The sequence below is a fragment of the Danio aesculapii genome, chromosome 2, assembly GCF_903798145.1.
Source record: "Danio aesculapii chromosome 2, fDanAes4.1, whole genome shotgun sequence".
Lineage (NCBI taxonomy): Eukaryota > Metazoa > Chordata > Actinopteri > Cypriniformes > Danionidae > Danio > Danio aesculapii.
In genome coordinates, this window is record NC_079436.1 from 21,175,597 (window position 1) to 21,197,481 (window position 21,885).

The 21,885-nt window shown below is 35.4% G+C and overlaps 1 protein-coding gene across 1 annotated transcript in view; it reads left to right on the top strand.

Annotated features, from left to right (window-relative positions):
- Positions 1 to 13,814: 13,814 nt before the first annotated feature.
- Positions 13,815 to 21,885, top strand: part of vipr1a (vasoactive intestinal peptide receptor 1a) — a 57,820-nt gene continuing 49,749 nt past the window's right edge. The window contains exons 1-2 of the mRNA XM_056474600.1: positions 13,815 to 14,196; positions 20,202 to 20,289. Coding sequence (XP_056330575.1) covers positions 13,933 to 14,196; positions 20,202 to 20,289 — 352 coding nt within the window. The 5' untranslated portion in view covers positions 13,815 to 13,932. The remainder of the gene's footprint in view (positions 14,197 to 20,201; positions 20,290 to 21,885) is intronic.

A 21,885-nucleotide genomic window follows, 5' to 3' on the forward strand; every position in this document is an offset into this window, starting at 1 on the left:
CCTCATATCAGTTTCTAGCCATTGATTAGGAGAGTGCACATTTATTCCTGGATCTATTACATCTAATGCATCAGATACAACAATAGCCAAAAGCATTTAATTTATACCACAGCTTAGCCAGAGCTGTTGACCTCAGCGAAGCTGCATTTAACAGCTTTTGACACAATAGTATGGCTGAGTATGTCAATCTCTCAGTTTCTCTTCCTAGTCTTAAATATTTGTCATAGATCATTGTACAGTCCTGTCTCTGTACTGTTGGACCTAAAGGACAAACTGTTACTCATCAAGCCTTTGTGAGGTGCTTGAAATAAAATTTCAGTAAGGGATTGTGTTGATTAAAACCTCCATCTCAATCTGGAGGCAAATCATTGACATCTGCCAGTTAAATAAGTTACTCCTGCTCAGTCATGAGTGAATATGACACGACTGACACATAGCATCTGATGTGAGAGTTACAAAACTTTTACAAAACTCTGTAAAATCTACAGTAACTTATTGGCATCAGCTCATCACTAACTTACTGTTAATCAATTACAGTAAAATACTGTATTTACATTTACACCACCATTTATCTTGCTGTATATATATGTGTGTACAGAATTGAGTGTGTATCTGTACTGTAAAGTTTACAGTAATATTCACAATGCAACTTTAAAAAACAGTAACTTGCTGCATAACTGTGCTTCAGTAAAATACAGTTCATATTACAGCTCAATACTGTGCAATTTACAAAAATCAATAACTGTGAGCAAATACATACTCTAGCAAAATAGGACTCCAGTTAAAATACTAAGGCTCAATCCTAATTGTACCCCTTACTCCCAGTTCTCTTTTGCTTGCGGTATAGGAGTAAGGGGAAGTGCCCGTTTGAATAGTGAAGATTTTTAGGACCACATTACAAATGAAAGGGTATGAGAAATTGCCCTGAATAAACAAGCTACAGCTGAAACATGGCTGAAAAAGCAAGCATGAAGACCCATTAATGGAAAAAGAGCATAAATTAAGGTTTTTACTATCTTATATAATACATACAAAACACTGTTAATGTGTTATTGTCATGATCTTAAAAGAGGTCTAAATTCCGCTAACGATAGTCCTGTATAATAACCACTGTAAAATATTCCACAACATATTTAAAATTTCTGATAATGTTATTCGATGACTTGACAGAATAGGTCAGTCTGTCAGAAAAGTCTGTAAGCAGGGAATTAGCCATTTACAGCACGCCTGGTATAATTTTCATCTTGTGGTTACATCCATAAATATGATCACTTGTGAAAAATACACAGTACAGTGTTGTGCTTTTTGCAACATGATCCACTAGTCATAACGGGGATGCATGAGGAAACCCAAAGACTTATATAAGCTTTCAAACTGAAAACGAACAACATTTTTTAAAGTCTAAATATATCACAACACTATTTTGTAAGTGTATAATCTGTTAAACATCTATGTGGCACCTGTAATGACTAATGTGTATGACATGTTGTCAGTGGTGTAAAGTAACAAAATAAAAAATCTCAAACTAATGTAATTGAGTAGTTTTTCTCAGAATGTGTCATTTACTAGTTTAAAATTTGTGTATTTTTACTTTTACTTGAGTACCTTTTTAATGCAGTATTGGTACTTTTACTCCACTACTTTCCTTCAGCCTGCAGTCACTGCTTTATTATTTCCTGTCTATGGGGATTAGAAAAATCAGTCCTGTGATTCCTGTCCAATCAAATCGCACATAGAAGGTAAATCGCATCATAATGAACTACCTGAAGACATAGCTGATTTATAAAAAAAACTGCTTGGAAGCATTTAAAGTTTCCAAGAAGGTGTCCAACATTTTACAGGCAATGACCCAGTGACTGTTTAGATGCATGTCCTGATAAGAAGATGACGGATGTTTACTGTATGACAACCAATATGGCCTTAAACACCCAACGGGCACAAGACGTCAACATAATATCAGATTGATGTTGTACCTCAACGTCATGGGGACATTACATTTTGTTGGAAATGAAAGTTGGGTTGACATCAGAACCCATCATCAGGGCGACGTCAATGTCCAATGTCCAACCTAAAATCAACCAAATATCAACGTCTAATGATGTTACAGCTTGACGTTGTGTGGACAATACCAATATGACGTCTATCAGATGTTGGATTTTGGTTGCCATACCTCACAAATAAATATCAGTATTTGATGTCATTGTGACACTGGTTGTTGGTTCGACATTGGATTTTGGTCACTTTCCAACACAACCTAAAATCAACCAAATATCAATGTCATTTGACATGATTATTGGACATCACAATAACCTTGTCCTTAGACACTGGTTAGACACTGAATTTTGGTCACCTGACATCACAACCTAAACCAAACCTAATATTAACATCTTGACATAGTGTGCCTGCTGGGCAATAACTAAATGCACTACAGAATATTACGTTTACACACATCCACAAATTACAGCATAATACTCACTACTCTTGAGTACTTTTGAGAGGTCTACTTTTTACTCATACTTTGAATAATATTTAGAATAGATACTTTTACTGAACTTGCACTACATTTTTAGGCAAGTAATGGTACTTTTACTTAAGTATGATTTTTCATTGCTCTATTTCCTCAACTGCATGTTGTGTGACATATGAACTATTGACAACGTATAATGACGTGTGCTGGTAGTGTTGGTGTCCCATTTGTTTAAGAGAAATTTTCCTGCCTATCTCTTCATACTCATGTTTCAAGAGCTATGGGGTATGGATAGGTATAGGGGTATAAAACAGAATAAGGATTGGGCCTAAATACTCATTTTCAACATCAATTACTTTGTTTACTTATGTCTTCCTTACGCATCAGATCAGGGTGTGCATTTACTGCAAGCAACACAGTGCTTGCTTGCACCCTGACCTGTTACGGAAGTGAAGACATTGGTGAACAAAGTAGTTTTTATTGTTTTGGTGCATAAAAGTGTTCTTGGAGCTTCGTATGATGACATTTAAACCACTGAAATCACATGAAATGATTTCATTTACTTTAATTTAATTTGTGTTTGGTGACTGGAACAACATGAGCGTTTAATAATAGAATTTTCATTTTTAGGTGAACAAACCTTTTAAATAGACTTGAATTTGAAATAGATTTACAATAACAAATCCTAAAATTTAGCATAAGTAACTTGCATTTCACACCAACATTCACGCAAGGTCTGATGAGATGAGATGATCTTTGAAATGTTCTGAAGTTTGTAAATTTAGTAAATCATTTACTGATTCTTAGTTAACTTGTTAAATTGTTCAGTGTGATTCGTGAACCAATTTAACAAGTTCACTAAGATTCAGCTGGACCGTCACTCGTTACTAATGTGTCTTTGTAGATGACAATTTCTCCATACTAAAATAACTTGTAACAATATTTTGTTTTGGAATAGATGAATATTAAATGTTTTCTAAAATAAAAATACTCAGATAAAGGACAGATATTTAGGCAAGGCAAGTTTATTTATATAGCACATTTCATACACAATGGTAGTCCAAAGTGCTTTACAGAAACAAGAATAAAAGAAACAAGCACAAGAAAAAAAATGATAAAAAAACAATAAAAACGGATTAAAATGTTTTAAAACAGGTTGTAAAGGAATGAAAAAAAAGACATAACAGTGTGATTTGTCAGACGTAGTGCTCATTCATTAAAGGCATAGCTAAACAGATGTGTTTTAAGTCTTAGTTTGAATGTGCCTAATGTTGGAGCACATCTGATCATTTCTGGAAGATGAGTTCAGCAGCAGGGGGCATAGCATAGTAGCTAAAAGCGGATTCACCTTGCTTTAACCAAACTCTTGGAATTTCTAATTAACTTGATCCTAATGATCTGAGTGATCTGTTAGGTTTGTATTTACTGAGCATATCTGTAATGTATTTAAAAATGAACGTGCACACATTAGTGTAATAACTTTTAAATAAATTTTAAATAAATTTTTGTTCGATTTTTGACAAAATTCTAATAATGATCAAATACTGCCAAAAGATCTCCATCACTGTATCGACTGACAGAGGATTGTGCCCAAATATGCAGTTCATTCTGTGAAAGAACATTGAGACGATCCCTTCAATCAGCACGTCAAAGCTGTTTTGCAGTCTGTAAAAACACATAATCTGTTTTCATGCCACCACATCGTGCCATGGCATTTCCTATTAATTTAAAAGCCTCCACATGCACAGTATGAAGTATGATTCAGGTTTCGATCAATACAATCAATTTCTCCGAGGTATTTAACATGCAGGCTCTTGTACACTTAAATAAGCAACAGCTGCGGATAGTATTATGAAGTGTCTGGCTCGCTGCAGTGAAAATACCAGTCTCTTTTTTCTTTCTGTTAAGTCATCAAATCATTTAAATCAGTTGGATGTGTAAAAGTTGGAAGAGGAATCCTCTTTTGAGACAGGTTGTGAATTTTTTATCAAGTACACTGGCATACGATTGCTTTCGCAGGCCACGACTTGTGCAGTCTCTGGTATTCAAACAGCAGTTTAACGCTTGTTTGTTTAATCAACTCAGGGTCCAAAAAAAATTCTGTGAATTACAATATGAAAAATGTTTAGTATGTAATCCACCATAAGCCTTCACTCTGTTGTTTTCCTGTAAAAACAAGAGAAAGCAAGCAGAGAATAAGAAGTACCTGTTTAGCAATATATTCGTGCTGCTTCGCTTCAAGGACACACACACTCACACTAACAAAAAGCTTTAGACTGTTACCGTCATCTTCCTTCTGGATCATTCCAGGTAAGAGGGTTCAACGTGCAAACCGATCTTTAAACAGATTTTGTGCTGACTTGCTAGAGGGTAAATTGAGTCAACAGGTCCACCTTCATGTCTCTCTGAGACCCTATTACATTTGGAGAATTGATTTGACCAAACACTTATGAATCACTCCTGTCTTTTCTGCCCAAAGCATCAACCCTCTATGATTTGATTAACTTTTACTCCAGCACTTCTGTGATTTAACCTTGCCTAGTGGGTGTTTCTATTGGAGGTGCAGCTTTAAGATGAATCAGGTATATAATAAACTGTAAGGGTCTGCTTTTGTGTTTTCATGGTTGACTCTTTAAGTTGATGAGCCTAAATATTTTTGGAAAGTGACTGTTCTTTAAAATAATATTATTTTACTTTGCTTTCAATGCATTACAGGATTCACTTTGGATTTTTTTGTCTTGTGTTATTGTGATATATTATGTTGTAGGCTTAAATGGGTGGTTTACTCCATGGTGGAAGTTACAGTGTGTCTCTTTTATTTGTTTAAGTACAAACAATTATGTTTATGAAGTCCAAATGTAGCAATGATTGGCAGTATGCGATACAGTTACTGTGTTGAACTAAAAAAAGTCTTGCTGTACTGTCTTTTTAGAAAGTTTTCTGTGATTTTTATTGATAAATTAAATCAATAAATCAAATGATGTAATTATTACAGAAAAAACCTCTTTGTTTTTTATCAAGGTAATTGATCACACGTATTCTGCTAAACTAAAAACAGAGAGAAAAGAACTTTGGAAAGAACACAACATTTTGAAAGTTAAAATGTATAAACATTTTAAGAAATAATTTATTTACCTGTTGAGAGAGTGTAGTTGATGATTGAGCTCTAAAAAACCAGTAACGAGCTGCAGGTGCTTTGTCAGTTACACGTTTGAAAAACAAAAAGGCGGGAAATTAAGAACCTTAAACACAAAGAATCACTTTAGCATACAAAGGGTTCTTAAGGACAATTCACAAAGAACTTTTAAAGAACTTTATGAAGAGTAAACGGTGACAGAAATTTTATTTTGTGTTTAGCTAACACTTTAAATACATTCCCATGCTAATTTGAATGTGTTTAGAAAAAGATATAAAACTTAAAAAAAAAAAAAGATTTATACAAGAATTTAAAGTACACAGACATGTCACGCTTCATGTTGTCTCAGTCCAGTAAAGTTGAATTTTATGTTTGTACATGCCCTAGTTGGACCCTTGCAAAAACGAACCATGGTTTGTTATAGTATCATATTTTATGGCGTATTGATTAGTATTTGTATAATCACAGGTTAACTGTACAAATACCATAGTTGATGTACGATTTTATACAAAAACACTGTTTTGGTTTTATAGCCATAACCAAAGTTTCACTTATAAACCATTTAAGAAAAACCAAGTTATTGTTTCTGTGTATATATTTTGGTGCAATTCAATATACAAAGTAATTTCGACTAATGACAAAGAAAAACTAACTAAGAGTTTATGAATAATGTTGTTCGTTTAAAACATTTTTCTAACATTGATTGTCACTCATGGCAACATCCTATGGAAGCCCATTTCCACCAAATATGAAAAAAACATGCATTAAGTCATAATTATGAGAAAATTTGTCAAAATTTACTAGGACAAAGTTATAATTTTAAAGGTATACTTCTCCATCTAATAATTTTGATCTTTTAGGTTACTTTTTTGACATTTTAAGCTATTATTTTGACTTGCCATGCCATTATTGTAATTTTTGAACCGTCCTCTGTTGTTTTGCATGAGTTATCAAAATGGAGTGAAATGGAATTTAAGGTTCCAAGTGTTCATACTGTGATTATATCTGTCATTAATCTAGGTCAGATGTTTTGCACATTGTGATGGACTATTTTTTGCATAGTGGAAGCATTAATAAAATATACAGGAGACCAGAATGATAAAAAAAAGCAAAAAAAAAAAAAAGCAGAAAGAATTACATCGTTTTTAATGGTTTCAACTACAAATAATATTAAAAACTTTAGAAAAAACCAAACCATTAACCACTGAAACCAGTAAATTTGAATGTTTTTGGACATATTCTATTAGGATTTACTGGCTTTTATTAGCCACCAATAGAAGGCAACACATAACTAAAAACCCACAGGATCCTTATACTTTCTTATAAAACCAATATAATTTCCATAACCATTAAAACTCATGTAAATTCTATGATGGTTTATATTGGTTTATTTTGTCTTTTCAACAGGGAAGAGAGACTTTCATTTATGACTATTGTTTTCACAGTAAGGAAACTGGACATGACAAGTAATGGTCAAAGTTTGAACTACTTGTGTGATTTATGAAAGCGCTTGATGATTGTAAGAGCTTGTTTTAATCCACACAGGCCTTGAGGGGGCGGTGCTGCGTTCCTCCATCTGAACAGGATGTGGGCTGAAGGAGGGAGAGTCCAAAAGATAGTGATAGATGAACAGAAGATAAGAAGTGCTATATTCCTTCTCCATCACTCCACCTCAGCCAAAACTAAAGGTGGGTTCAGCCCATCCATTCCACACATGAAGGCATGTTTGCTTTTTAGACAGGCAGCACCAAAAGAGTACAATAAAGCAACTTTTGTGTAGAAATTTATATTTTCAAACGTTAGAAAAAATGGCAGTAAATAGGTTTTTAGACACATTGTTGATAAGATAATTCAGACTCGACTTATGAAAATTAGCAAAGGTTTTATTATATCCTTAAAAAGGCTACTGTTTGTAAAACCACACTACAAATACAAATGATTTGTGGCTACAATGATGTTTTTTCTGTTTGTTTGTTTATTTATTTGTAGTATTTCTTGTTCAGAATTGAAATTTATGAATGTTAAGAATGTTTTACAAACTTTTAAAGATAATATATGGTACATTTCAGTTGTTTAAGAAGGATATTAAGGCATTTCAAAGACCACTGAGTTCTGTGACTCCTCTGTCACCCAAAAGCTTCAAGAATTGTGTTAATTCAGCTCATTTTAAATAAGTAGTTTGGGCAAGCAACAAAAATATCTTTTGAGTGTATAATTATGACTTTACTTGGAGGGGCACATTATTATTAACTTATTATTAACTAATCTTGAACTCCTGTGTTTAAATGGTTTATTAAGATGTAAAGACTGAAGACTTGTTTGAAACTGACATAGTAAACCTGTCCACAAAACAGCAACAGTAAAGCACGATAAACACAAACACCATAGCTCAATTGTACTTCTAATTAAATACACCAAGGCACAATAATAAAGACCTACTTTGCATCATTGATATGTTTTTCGTCCAATCTATGTGATGGCTTACAGTGGCTTGGTCCCCAAGGCACTGCTCTGTTGTCTTCAAGAATGATCTTTCAAAGAAACATGTATTTATGAAGCAGACATTACTTTCTAAACTAAAATCTGCTTTAGTCTACTTGTTTACTGCGTCATTATCAAACAAGTCTTCTCTTTTTGCATCATATTGAACAATTTAAAAACACAGGAGTTCATGAGTAGTTAAGAGTGAGTTAATAATAATGCTCCCTCCAAGTAAAGTCATGACATAGTGATGCAATATCAGGTCATGAGTTTATATTGGTCAAACTGCACTTTTAATTAACATTCTCACTCGTTTGTTTATTTATTTGTAGTATTTCTTTTTCAGACTTGAAAATTCTGAATGTTAATAATGTTTTACAAACTTTTAAAGGTAATAAATGATACATTTCAGCTGTTTAAAAGGATATTATGTCATTTCGCAGACCATTGAGTTTTGTGACTGATCCAGATCAAACAGAGCGTTGACACTTTACAATAGCAGTCCATAAAAATAACGTACTAATATGTAAATGTTACTTTATTATGTACCAAGGATGAGTTTAGGCATGTACTAATTAAGAACCTTAACTACAACATGTGTCACATTGAGTTTATGAGTGAATAAAGACTATCTTAATTATCTACCTGTTAGTACATGGTTGATAATAAATGTGTTAATTAACACAATAGATTAAGCTAAAGTGTAATTCACTTTAAGAGAAACAATATTAATTAAAACTGCATTTTGACCAGCACATATAATTATGACTTTACTTAGAGGGCACGCATATTAATATTATCTCATTATTAACTAGTCATGAAATTCTGTGTTTAAATAGTTTATTAAGATTGACTGAAGACTAAAGTAAAGTAAGACTAAAGTAAAGACTGAAGACATGTTTGAAACTGACACAGTAAACCAGTACACAGAATAGCCACAGTAAAGCAGGATAAACACATTACAAACACCATTGTATGGTCCTGAATTGTCCTTCTAATGAAAAAATCAAACATACTCTCATTCTGAAAACATAACCTTATAAACATTTCGGGAGACCACAAATTATGTAGCCAGAGGTACGTATGGCTGCATTTCATTTTTTAAATGAATGTTTGTCCCGTTAGCTCGCCATGTTTGTCGGCGGACTTGAGACACAGAGAGGAGTTGACCATGACAACGGAGTTTGAGTCTGGTGAAGAACCGTTCCAGAAAGCAGGTAAGATAAAAACATAATCCAAAAAATAAAATTAACAAGTTAATACCAGGGTGAGAATGTGGTAAAATCTGAAAACCTGGTAAAAATCAGACGAGGGCTTTTCTTTTTCTGGATTGCTTTTGAAAATTGTTGGTTGGGTTTAGGGAAGTGGGTGGCACTCTTAAAGGAAATTTGAGATCTTGAAAAGCGTAAACAGTGGCCTCTCCTGGATTCGCGAAAACAAAAACTGCAAAAAAAATGTAGCCCCCTGGGATGTATTCCGCAGTTTCCAGAAATGTATATAGAGGTACATTTTCAGAATGAGCCCGCGTTAAAAAAATTCACCAAGGCATACAATAACAAAGTCCTTTTTTGCCTCATGAATATGTTTCTCGTCAAATCTACATGAGGGTATTCATGAAGCAGACATTACTTTCTAAACTAAAACCTGCTTTAGTCTACTTGTTTACTGTGTCATTATCAAACAAGCATCTTGTTTTTTTACATCATAATGAAGTATTTAAAAACACAGGAGTTCATGAGTAGATAAGAATGAGTTAATAATAATGCACCTCTCCAAGTAAACTCATGACATAATCATACGATAACAGGTCATGAGTTCATATTGGTCAAATTGCACTTTTAATTAACATTCATTTTCATAGAATGGTTTATATTTAGCTTAATCTAAAATGTTAAGTAATATATTTATTAACAAACATTTATTGCTGTTATTCACATACAATCTCAATGTGACTTATGTTATAGTTAAGGCTAGTTTTTGCTAAGTACATGTCTTAACTCATTATTAGTACATATTAAAGTAACATTTACTTTACATATTAGTATGTTATTATTTATGGACTGTTATTGCAAAGTGTCACCAACAGAACAGAAAGCACTATTATTATGAGGTGTGAAAAGGGTCATTTAATGCAAAGAAGGTTGACTGTGTATTTCACATCTTTGATTTTAGCCACTAAATATCGACAAATAAATAAAAAAATAAAAGGGAACACACATTTTCCATAAACTGTTGACTATTGTTTTTTTCTTTCTCCAATTATATAAGTCTTTGCTTGCAATATTTTGTTAGTAATGATGAACAGTGCAATTTCATGTGCTGGCTCAGCACATTACAGTACTTCTCTGTAGTAAACAGTTCTGAGCAGTACATCTGAAGGAGTGCAATATACATATAGTTTTTGACAGATCAGTGAGCTAAATATTATTTATGAGCCCTGACAAGTTAAGAGAAGTGTCAGATCTTTATGGCATGTACACCATAACCGTAACATAAATTTCCAATGCAGTGTCTGAGCGCATTCACATCCTTTGTTCTTCTGGCAGTTTCTTTAAAAACATGAATGCATAAGAGCTCCATGCTGTGAGTCGCTAATCTATATTAGACATTCTCCATTATACTTTCAAAATGAATGATTTCATGCTTCAGGCTCATATGCATTTACATATCCACTTTTGATTGATTCTACAGCTCCCCTCGAATAAAAGAAATTTCCATGAAAGCATTTACATTTATTAAAAGTTTCCCGAGGCACTTCCGCCAGAGAGTTTTCGTGATTATTGGTCACTTGTGAATGCGAGGGCTGACATATTTGCATTGGTGTGTTTGTTTACAATATTGTCTTACATATGACATGACATGCAAATTTACATAACATACAGTTTAACTATACATCTTAAGACAACAGAAGCTGTTCAGTGGAAAATATGCTCTGATATAGATGTATATGGGGTGACACTATGGCTCAGTGGTTAGTACTGTCGCCTCACAGCAAGAAGGTTGCTGGTTCGGCTCCTGGCTGGGTCAGTTGGCATTTCCGTGTGGAGTTTGCAGGTTCTCCCCGTATTCGTTTGGATTTTCTCTAGGTGCTCCGGTTTCCCCCACAGTCTAAAGACATGCTGTATAGGTAAATTGAATAAACTAAATTGGCTGTAGTGTATATGTGTGAATGTGAGAGTGTATGGGTGTTTCCCAGTACTGGGCTGCAGCCGAAAGGGCATCTGCTGCATAAAACATGTGCTGGATAAGTTGGCGGTTCATTTCGCTGTGGCGACCCCTGATTAATAAAGGGACTAAGCCGAAGGAAAATGAATGAATGAATCTACAGTTAAAGTCAGAATTATTAGTCCCCCTGTTTATTTTTCACCCAATTTCTGTTTAACGGAGAGAAGATTTTTTTTTTTAATAATATTTGACTAGATATCTTTTAAGACACTTCTATACAGCTTAAAGTGACATTTAAAGGCTTAACTAGGTTAATTAGGTTAAGTAGGCAGGATAGGGTAATTAGGCAAGTTATTGTATAATGATGGTTTGTTCTGTAGACAGTTGAAAATAAAATTTTGCTTCAAGAGGCTAATAATTTTGACCTTAACATGGTTGATAAAAAATTAAAAACTGCTTTTATTCTAGCTGAAATAAAACAAATAAGACTTTCTCCAGAAGAAAAAATATTATCAGACATACTGTGAAAACTTCATTACTCTGTTAAACATCATTTGAGAAATATTTAAAAAAGAAAAAATTCTAAGCGGGCTAATAATTCTGACTTCAACTGTGTGTACATACAGTAAGAGAGGAGATTGGTTTTGAGACATAGTTTTACTATAGTAATAATGTAGTAATACTATGACAAGGCTGTAAGTACCATGACTGTAACCATGTTTTTTTATGCGTACTGTGGTGCGTACCATGTTTTTTCTACTATGTAACAATGTAGTATTAGTACTGCACACTCTCAGAAAAAAGGTACAGTTTTGTACCTTTGTAAAAGTTGTACCTTATATTGTACACACTCTCAGAAATAAAGGTATGCGAGCTGTCACTGGGGTGGTACCTTTTCGAAAGGTACAAATTTGTACCTAAAAGGTCCATATTAATACCTCAAGGGTACATATTAGTACCTAAAAAGTACAAAAGTGTTCCTCTTAAAATGTTTAGGTACTAATATATACTATTGAGGTACCAATATGGACCCTTCAAATACAAATGTGTACCTGTTGAAAAAGGTACCACCCCAGTGACAACTCGCGTACCTTTATTTCTGAGAGTGCAGAAAAGACCTCTTATGATACTGTTCTATACATTTTATGGTACAATTGAAGTACACAATTGCTCTCATAAAAAAGGTACACAAGTGTTGGACAACTCCTTCTTTATTACAATATCTATGAAAATATATATTACTGGAAAGGCAAAGTGATTTATGAATAATTTCCATATTAAAACATGAATCATCATTTAAAAGAAACTCATAAAGTTCATTTTTAAGTTCAATAATACAAAACAACTGGTAAAACAAAAAACTATAGGTATTGTAAACTAAACATTTAAAGCATTTTTAATAAACATTTGGTAAGCATTGTCGATATAACCCTTTGACGTTTGCTTTCCACTACACACGTGAGCTGGCAAAAGTCCTGCATATGCAAAGTGTTCATGCAGACATTCTAGTACTGTAAAACTAATCAAACATTGTGCATATCTCATTACAATACTTTTGCATAATTCTGTTTCTATTTTAAAATTAAGTGATTACAAAGGTAGTGTGTGAAAATTGGAGAAGAAAAATGTTTTTTGAGAATGTGCTTCGGTAACATCTTTGTGAAAAGTGTTGTGAAATGTTTAGCAAAAAAAAGATCTTTTGATTTATATTAAAGTATTTTTATTATTTATTGTGAATGGAAAAAGGTGTATTTACACAAAAAATAAACTTAAAAAAAAAACATTGTTTAAAAATGTATTTGATGTTTTATATTTACTGAAATTAAATTGACACATTTTGGATACAGCAAAATGCCTTTAAACAATGATTCAAATTTGTTTCTTTGTCTTAAGGTACAATTCTGTTCCATAAAAAGTTACTGCCCCAGTGACAAGGGTTTGTACCTTCTTTGGTACAACATTGTACCATTTTTTCTGAGAGTGTAGAAAATCTAGTAATTATAACTGTATAGGAACCACAGCAGGTTGTATTACATTTAACAAAAGTTATGCAATACTATCTACATCCATAACAACAACATATTTGATTAAAAACATTTACATTTATAAAAGAATGTAAACGGTATGTGTAAAAATGTTTACATGTGCCAGTGTGATTCAGAAAAATCAACAATTTTACAAAAAAAAAATGGTTATAAAACACTGGAATGCAGTGATAATTTTTTTTTCAATTTACATATAAACCAACAAACAAACAAACAAACAAATAATGCCTAATTTTGTTTTCACTTTTCATTTTACAACGATTCATTTTGTAGTTACTATGGTTTTACATCAAATGCCATGGTATGCTTCATTTCTAGCTAATGTGGCTTCCAAATGCCTTAGTAAAACCATGGTTAATTTTTGTAAGGGATAGTCTATTACAATATTTGTGCTAGAAAAAGGAGTACATATAGTGGACAGAGATGGAGTTCATTTTTTATTTATTTAACTCCGTTTTTCAGGGGTGTGTTACTTTAGGCTGCACATATACACGCACACACGCGCGCACACCTACTATGAAAGTGAAGCTTTGGACGTGGATCGACAGCTTGGAACTGCAGTCGGACACGCGCGCGTTAAGTGTCTATTATGCAAAACCCTATGTTATGAATTACTTCGCATCATACCGGACCCGTTAATGAATGAAGTGTTTTTTTATCTGGGAGATACAAAACATGGACAGTTCTCGCAGTGTATTACGGCTGGTGAATCCACGCGCACCGGAGCGCCCGCGCGCGCAGCACATAGTTGGCTGACGCTTCGGATTCTTCCTCAGTTACTTTTCGACCGTCAGCTTGTCTCTGTGCATCGGTACCTTTGCTCTCTGGCAGCTGCTGAATCTGCTGAAATGGATGTGTCTAAACAAATGCTGATTTTATACCTCACCTGCTCGCTCGGACCTGTGAGTATCAACACTTCATTTGATCCGGTTTCCAGTGCAATTAGTCATCGACGAAAGAAAAGCCCTCAAGTATTTAACACACCTAGTTCTCAAACAAATTGGTCAGCTCCGGGGATACGGAGATTTTTCCTTTTCAAAGTTAAATTGTGCTGACAGAATTAGAAACTTTGATAAATTAATCTCAGGAAACTGTTGCTCTTTTGCTCTTCTGTCTCAGAATGTGCTTATTTCACTCAAAATAAATATAATTACTAACTATTAAACTAATTTAATGAGTATTCGTAGCTGTTAAATTCATCTTGTTGCTATAAAGCCTGATAAAATGGTGACAGAATGCAATCAGTTTCGCTTAACTGCATTATCAGTCAAAAATTAATACATTTTCAAACAAAATCTAGGCTTTGACAGGTTTTATCGTTTTAAAATGACCTCACCTTCACTGAAATGCTCGGACATATTGTTAATAACGTACAAATATACATTAGTTTAGTCTTTATTCACTCTACCAGCCAGATTTTGTGTGGTGCTGATGTAAAGAAGTTTCAGTTGTTTGTGCATTTAAAAAAAACTGTTTGCATTGCCATTTACAGTCCAATAGATTTGCAAAGAGAGCATATTTTGTAATTATTATGCACCTGAGTGTTAAAATAAAGGTTTCTGACAAGTATTTAGCAATAATATTTGGTTTGTTGAAGAGCCTTTCAGTGATGAGTTGTTAGTGAGATGAACATTTTAATAACCCAGAACCTTTTGCAATATAGCTTGTTTTATTATTTTAACTATTATAAAGACCCTTTTATCGAATGTAAATGCATGAATGTCAAAGGTTCTCCTTAGAACCATCATTGACAATAAATAACGCAAATTGAGTCAAGTACAAATGTCCTTATGTCTGACCAGATGTGGATCTAGTTCATTGATTTCATCATGGATCTCATCATTGATTTCACAACATTTTATGAAAAGTGCTGAGTGCATTTCAATTTCAATCAACATACTGTTTTTTAAAATCTGTACTAATGACAGAATACAAATTATTTCCTCTCAGTATTTACTTTAAATCCTTCAGGTTTAGCGTTAATGACTGATCAGCACTGAGAGTGGCAATGTTGCCATGGAAAGACTTCTGTCACATGAAAAATATGTGCATTAAAGTGGTTGTTATATATATATTTATTGATTTTTATTTTACTATTTAAAACTGCGAATGATTTTCTTCTCCTATTGTGACACCATGGTAACAACTCTCAATTCTCCCCAGTTCATCAGTGTGTCCATGTCAGCACTGTCCTTGATCACAGCTCCTTGTAGACAGTAGTGATTCACGTCTCTATACAGTACAGCTGACCATGCCACTCAATTCACTTCTGATTATGTCACTCTGCACAGCAGACTATATGTTCAACATGGCGCTGTTGTTCTCTCTGGGCTCATATGTGGACTTGTGCTTTCTGTTTTTTTTCTGGTTTTTAACTGGTTTAATGACCAGCATTGCTCTTAAACTAAACGAGACATATCTCAGCATCTTAGGATTTGTAATGTAGATCTGTCAATATGTGGGATTTAGATTCTGGAAGGCTGTATGTAAGACGTTTTATGCATTAATCACCTCATTGAAAATGTGTGAACGGGTTGTAATGAAACGTACAAAAATAAGACCTTCCCCAACCACCTGTGGTCCCCCTTTAAACCTATGAAACCTAGGAAAAACCTAGGAAAAATGTAAAATGCTATTTAATGTGTTCTAGGTTTATAAATTTCTGTGAATGACATTTGAAGCAGTTATACAATGTATAAGCTGTTTCTACCTATAGTATTAAACATTTGGTTTAGAAATGATTGTAACAATATTAACTATACTGTGATATTCAGCATAAACGAGTGATCAGATTACTTTACTTATACACATATGAATATGCAATATGGGCAGGCAAGTCAAATTTGTGCAAATTTTCCATTTTAGTGAAATCTTCAAGCATACAAGTAGTGTTGGACAAATAATATTTACGAGTTGAGCCAGCCTAATCTCACGAGGAAATGTGGCTAATTAAATTGGGTAATTTCTATGAATTCAGATCATTTCATTTGTATGGAAATGTATGACTTTTAAAAAGAGACATGTCCCCATTTCTGTAAACCAACTGTCATTGGGGGATTTGGGTGAACTATCCCTTTAAGATGACTTAATTTTAATAATTCTGTGCATAGTTCATTTATTTAAAGGGCACCTATACCCCTTTTTCAAGATTTAAGATAAGTCTTTTGTGTCTCCAGATTGTGTCTGTAAAGTTTCAACTCAAAATACCCATCATATTATTTATTGTAGGTTACAGAATATCAGAGTTTTCTGCTTTGAACACAATGTAGCTGTTTTTGTTGCCCGTGCCTTTAATGCTAGTTAATGCTAGTCTCCGGCTGCGTGCGTCAGATAAACAGCACAGTGACAGACATGAAGGAAGCAGATCTCACGGAACATTTGTGCGAAATACTACAGTAAAAACTTCCCCAATGATTATTTGATGTATTTGTTGTGGAGTTGCAATGATGAGTCACTCAATGGCGTTATAAAGTTCACGTATACACACACACACAGCGCGCGTTTAACTTTGCACTGTTTTTGCACGGCTAATGTGACAGGAGACACGTTAATATACACCGCTGTATGGATATCCGTTATGTTAATGTACAAAATAAACCTGATTTAACGTCCACAAACCGGGATTGAAGTGTCTTTTTTAATTGTACTGACAGGCGGCTGTGGTGATGAAGTAAAGACGGTAAAATCGCTGTAATTTATTACAAACATGCACTGTTTTATAAACGTTTTAAACCTGTAAAACTCATTCTTGATCACGTTTGATGAAGATTGATGATCAGAGCGGGCCGAACAGATCTTTTAATCCTGGTTGCTTTGCGCAAGTCCTGTTTTGTTGATGATTATACATGTTATTACGGAGACATGTAAATATGCGCCTGTCAATCAATTCGGTAGGCGGAGAAACTGGACTCCTACGTTACGTTGCAGTCGGCCTCAAAATGGGAGGGATTTGGATTCTATTTTAATGTCAGGAAATAAAAAAAAACAGACTTGTTGTGTTTATATAACCCCAATATGACTGTGGACACACTATACCTATAAAAGATGATTTTTATCATAGATGCCCTTTAAATTTAATGCAACAGGTGTACTCACTGGCAACGTGGTGGTGCAGTAGGTAGTGCTGTCGCCTCACAGCAAGAAGGTCGCTGGTTCGAGCCTCGGCTGGGTCAGTTGGTGTTCCTGTGGGGAGTTTGCATGTTCTCCTCGCGTTCGCGTGGGTTTCCTCTGGGTGCTCCGGTTTCCTCACAGTCCAAAGACATGCAGTACAGGTGAATTGGGTTGGTGAAATTGTCCGTAGTGTATGAGTGTGAATGAGTGTGTATGGATGTTTCCCAGAGATGGGTTGCAGCTGGAAGGGCATCCGCTGCGTTAAAACATGTGCTGGATTAATTGGCGGTTCATTCCGCTGTGGCGACCCCGGATTATTAAAGGGACTAAATTGAAAAGAAAATGAATGAATGAAAGGTGTATTCACTTGTTTAAAGGGGTGGTCTACTACGATGTTATATTTTAAACTTTAGTTGATGTGTAATGTAGCTGTGTGATCATAAACAGCATCTCTGAATGTAAAACGCTCAAAGTTCAATGCACAGGGAGACATTGGTTTTTACAGAGTTAGCTTAGCAAAGCCTACAATGAAAGAATTTTGGGAACTACAAAAAATACTTCCAGGCCTTGTGAGATCACAAACGTGCTTTTACCGCGCACACATACTGTGCAGCTAAGGGCTGTGGCCAGAGGCGCTGTAACGTTACAGCAGAGGGAGCTAAAATGCTGTTCAAACTCTGCTAATTCCAAAGAGCTTCTTCTGTTACTGTATTTGGGCTTCCAAATGACACGACACAAAGACAGAAGTGCTTACAGTTCAATATTAATTATGTTCTAGAGAATTATAAAATACATAGCAAGCATGATTTGACAAGACACAGCTCCAAAATCTCTCCCAGTTCAGTGCTGGATTCGGTTAAAATCTCCTCAAAGGAGCAGCTCCAACAAGCAGAAGCCGTGGACTCACAACCTGTAAAGGTTTTTATCTGGTAAAATTGATTGACCTGTAGTGTCTAGCCTTAATGGTATGTAGTAGCAAAGATGTAAACAACCAGAAATGTTGGCACCGCTAATGATTTAGCTACAAATTCATATTTATCAGCCAAACCGCTGTAAATACACACACACACACACACACACACACACTTCACCAGCGCGTTCAGCCTCTCTTTATGTGTGTGAGACTGTGCAGTGTTTCTCTAAAGGCAGCTTTCCCTCGTTCTACATCTCAAATAATGAACTCTCAAAAGATATGTGAATGATTCATATTACTTACACATGCATATTCTGAATATGTGTTAAAGGTGTCGTGTAATGCGTTGAGTTAAAAAATACAGGAGAGCTTGCCTAACTCGTGTAGCAGCAGAAAAATCAATCAATGTGGGATCGCTCACACGGGTCGCATCCCACATCTTGTGCTTTATGCTTCTGTCAACAGTGTCACTGTAAATTACTGAAAATAACTTAATCAGAGCATTGAGCATAATAAACATCAGTCCTGCGCACATGCGCTTCTCTTTACACGCGTCTACAGACTGTTGTTGACATACATGCACACACAAAGGCGATCTCTCTTAAAGGAGCCGCACCCCATTTTCACTCGTTACAGACACTTGTCAGATTTTATTTTAGAGAATGGGCATGATCTTGACTGACTGTTTACACAACACAAAAGCGCGTGCTTGTACGGGCGTGATGTGGAGCCGATCCATGAATCACAGCACATTATGACACATGACCAATCAGAGTTACTTGGGGGCGGGCCTTTCGGAGGAACTAGGAAATATTAGTCGTTTTTAAGTTAGCTGAGTAGCTGTATATAATCAAGGTAAGATTTATAAAAAAAAAAACGTGATTTCCTTCAAGTGAAACATGAGCACACATTGCTTTGCATCTTATAAACACAACCAAGACTTAAAATTACATTCTGGACCACCCCTTAGTAATTTCAACTAATCACCTTTAACGCAATGTATTTACTTATGTTTTTTTTAAAGAAAAGTCATCTCTTTGCTTTTTACAGTGCAGTAAAGTGTACTAGACTGAATGTTATTCAACAGATAAAGCCAGCCCCCATTTCTGAAGTGCAGAAGAAATATTATTTTATTATTCTAGTGTCTATAGAAATCTTATATATACATAAGTATTGTGAACACAGCTTAAATGAGTTAAAAAGGACACATTCCTGTTCTGTTTGATGCAGCTTTTAATGTGCAGAACCAGTTATAAAACACTGCCATGGATCAGACTGTGACCCTTCAGGAACCAGAGTAACATTTGACCCGGACAGTCATACTTTCAGTAATTATGGACTGTTTCGGGAATAACTATTGCTCCACAGTGAAATGTTGATTGATGTCACCTCTCTGTGGCCTCATCTGCCAGAGTACCTGCAATAAATCTCACCGTCCTCCGCAGCTCGATGGAGGAATCCATGAGAGCAAATACTTAAATAATACAGCCGACATTTTTAGCGAAAAATTGGATACAGCTGCAGAGAGTCAAATAATTTATGCCGTGGTTTTTTTTTCACCATATTGGAATCTAGCAAGGGTCAACAAAGGTGAAAGGAGATGTTATTTAGGGCTTAGGTACTTCATGGTAAATTGCTTTTTAAAACTGAAGCAATAACATGAATTTGTCCTTCATCAGATGTCGATGACACCAAGGAATAAGCCCAAGTATTTCACTCCATTCTCCTCACACTGTAATTACATTCAGCTTGTTAAGTGATCAAAGGTCTACTGCTGTTCAGAAATTAGAAGTTATTTACAGCTTCAAAAAATGAAGATTTGTTTGATTGCAAGAAAATGTACTGCATGTCAGAATCTTATAATTGTGTTATTGATATAAACAGATGCTGTCTGTCCAGATGTGTGAGGTTATGTGGGAGCTGGAAGCGGAGAAAAGGGAGTGTTTGTCCAAGCTGGAAAACATCACGTCAGGTATGTAGCACACCCTGCAAATATCTGTCACAGCATACGTGAAAAGAGATTAGGATTGTCATGGTTGTAGTAGGTTTTCAGTACAACAAAAGGATAAATTAATAAAACATATGATTTATCTTGTGGGGCGGCACGGTGGCTCAGTAGTTAGCACTGTCGCCTCACAGCAAGAAGGTTACTGGTTCGAGTCCCAGCTGGCTCAGTTGGCATAACTGTGTAAAGTTTGCATGTTCTTCCCATGTTCGCGTGGGTTTCCTCCAGGTGCTCTGGTTTCCACCACAAACCCAAAGGCAGGTGCTATAGGTGAACTGGATAAACTAAATTGGCCAGAGTGTATACAGTATGTGTGAATGTGAGGGTGTATGGGTGTTTCCCAGGACTGCGTTGTGGCTGGAAGGGCGAAAAACATATGTTGGAATAGTTGTCAGTTCATTACGCTGTGGCGACCTCTGAAATAAAGACTAAGCCGAAGGAAAATGAGTGAATGAATTTTTCTTGTTTTTATTTAAGCTGCCATAAAATGCATTGATACAGTATGTTAAATTGGTTTCTTATATCTTCATAGTGCCACATGGCTTAGGAAACTGTAAAAAAATTCTCCAGTAATAATTTACAAGATCATTTAGGACATTACAATTTATTGCAAGAGTAGTATAGTCTTATTTGACCATATTTGGAAGGGTTGTGAATATTACTGATACACAGTGCCACTGATACACTCTGCTCAACGCTAACATCATGTCTAGACAGACTATGCCCTCTGACATCCAGACCAACCCGAGCCAGTCCTCCTGCACCCTGGCTCTCTGATGTTCTCCGTGAGCATCACTCAAAACTTCGGGCTGCTGAGAGAAGTTGGCGAAAAACTAAAAATCCTGAACAGCTCATAACATACCAAACTCTTCTGTCTTCTTTCTCGACTGAGGTTACTTCTGCAAAGCAGACATACTTCCGTCAGAAAGTCAACAGTGCCACCAATCCTCGCTTGCTTTTTAAAACATTTTCCTCCCTCCTCTATCCTCCTCCTTTACCAGCATCCTCCACACTCACTACTGATGACTTTGCTACATTCTTTTGCACCAAAACTGCAAAAATCAGTGCTCAATTTGCTGCACCTACAACAAACACGCAAGATACACCACCAACACCACACACACTCACCTCTTTCTCCCAGCTCTCTGAGTCTGAGGTGTCCAATCTCGTGCTATCAAGCCATGCAACCACCTGTCCGCTAGATCCCATTCCCTCTCATCTCCTGCAAGCCATTTCTCCTGCAGTCATACCAACACTGACTCACATAATTAACACATCTCTTGACTCTGGTCTATTCCCTACTTCATTTAAGCAGGCTAGGGTAACCCCTCTGCTAAAGAAACCCAACCTGGATCAAACGCTACTTGAAAACTACCGACCGGTATCCCTGCTTCCATTCATGGCCAAGATTTTGGAGAAAGTAGTGTTCAATCAAGTCCTAGACTTTCTTACTCAAAACAACCTCATGGACAACAAGCAATCTGGCTTTAAGAAAGGCCACTCAACTGAGACTGCCCTGCTCTCGGTCGTGGAGGATCTCAGACTGGCTAAAGCAGACTCTAA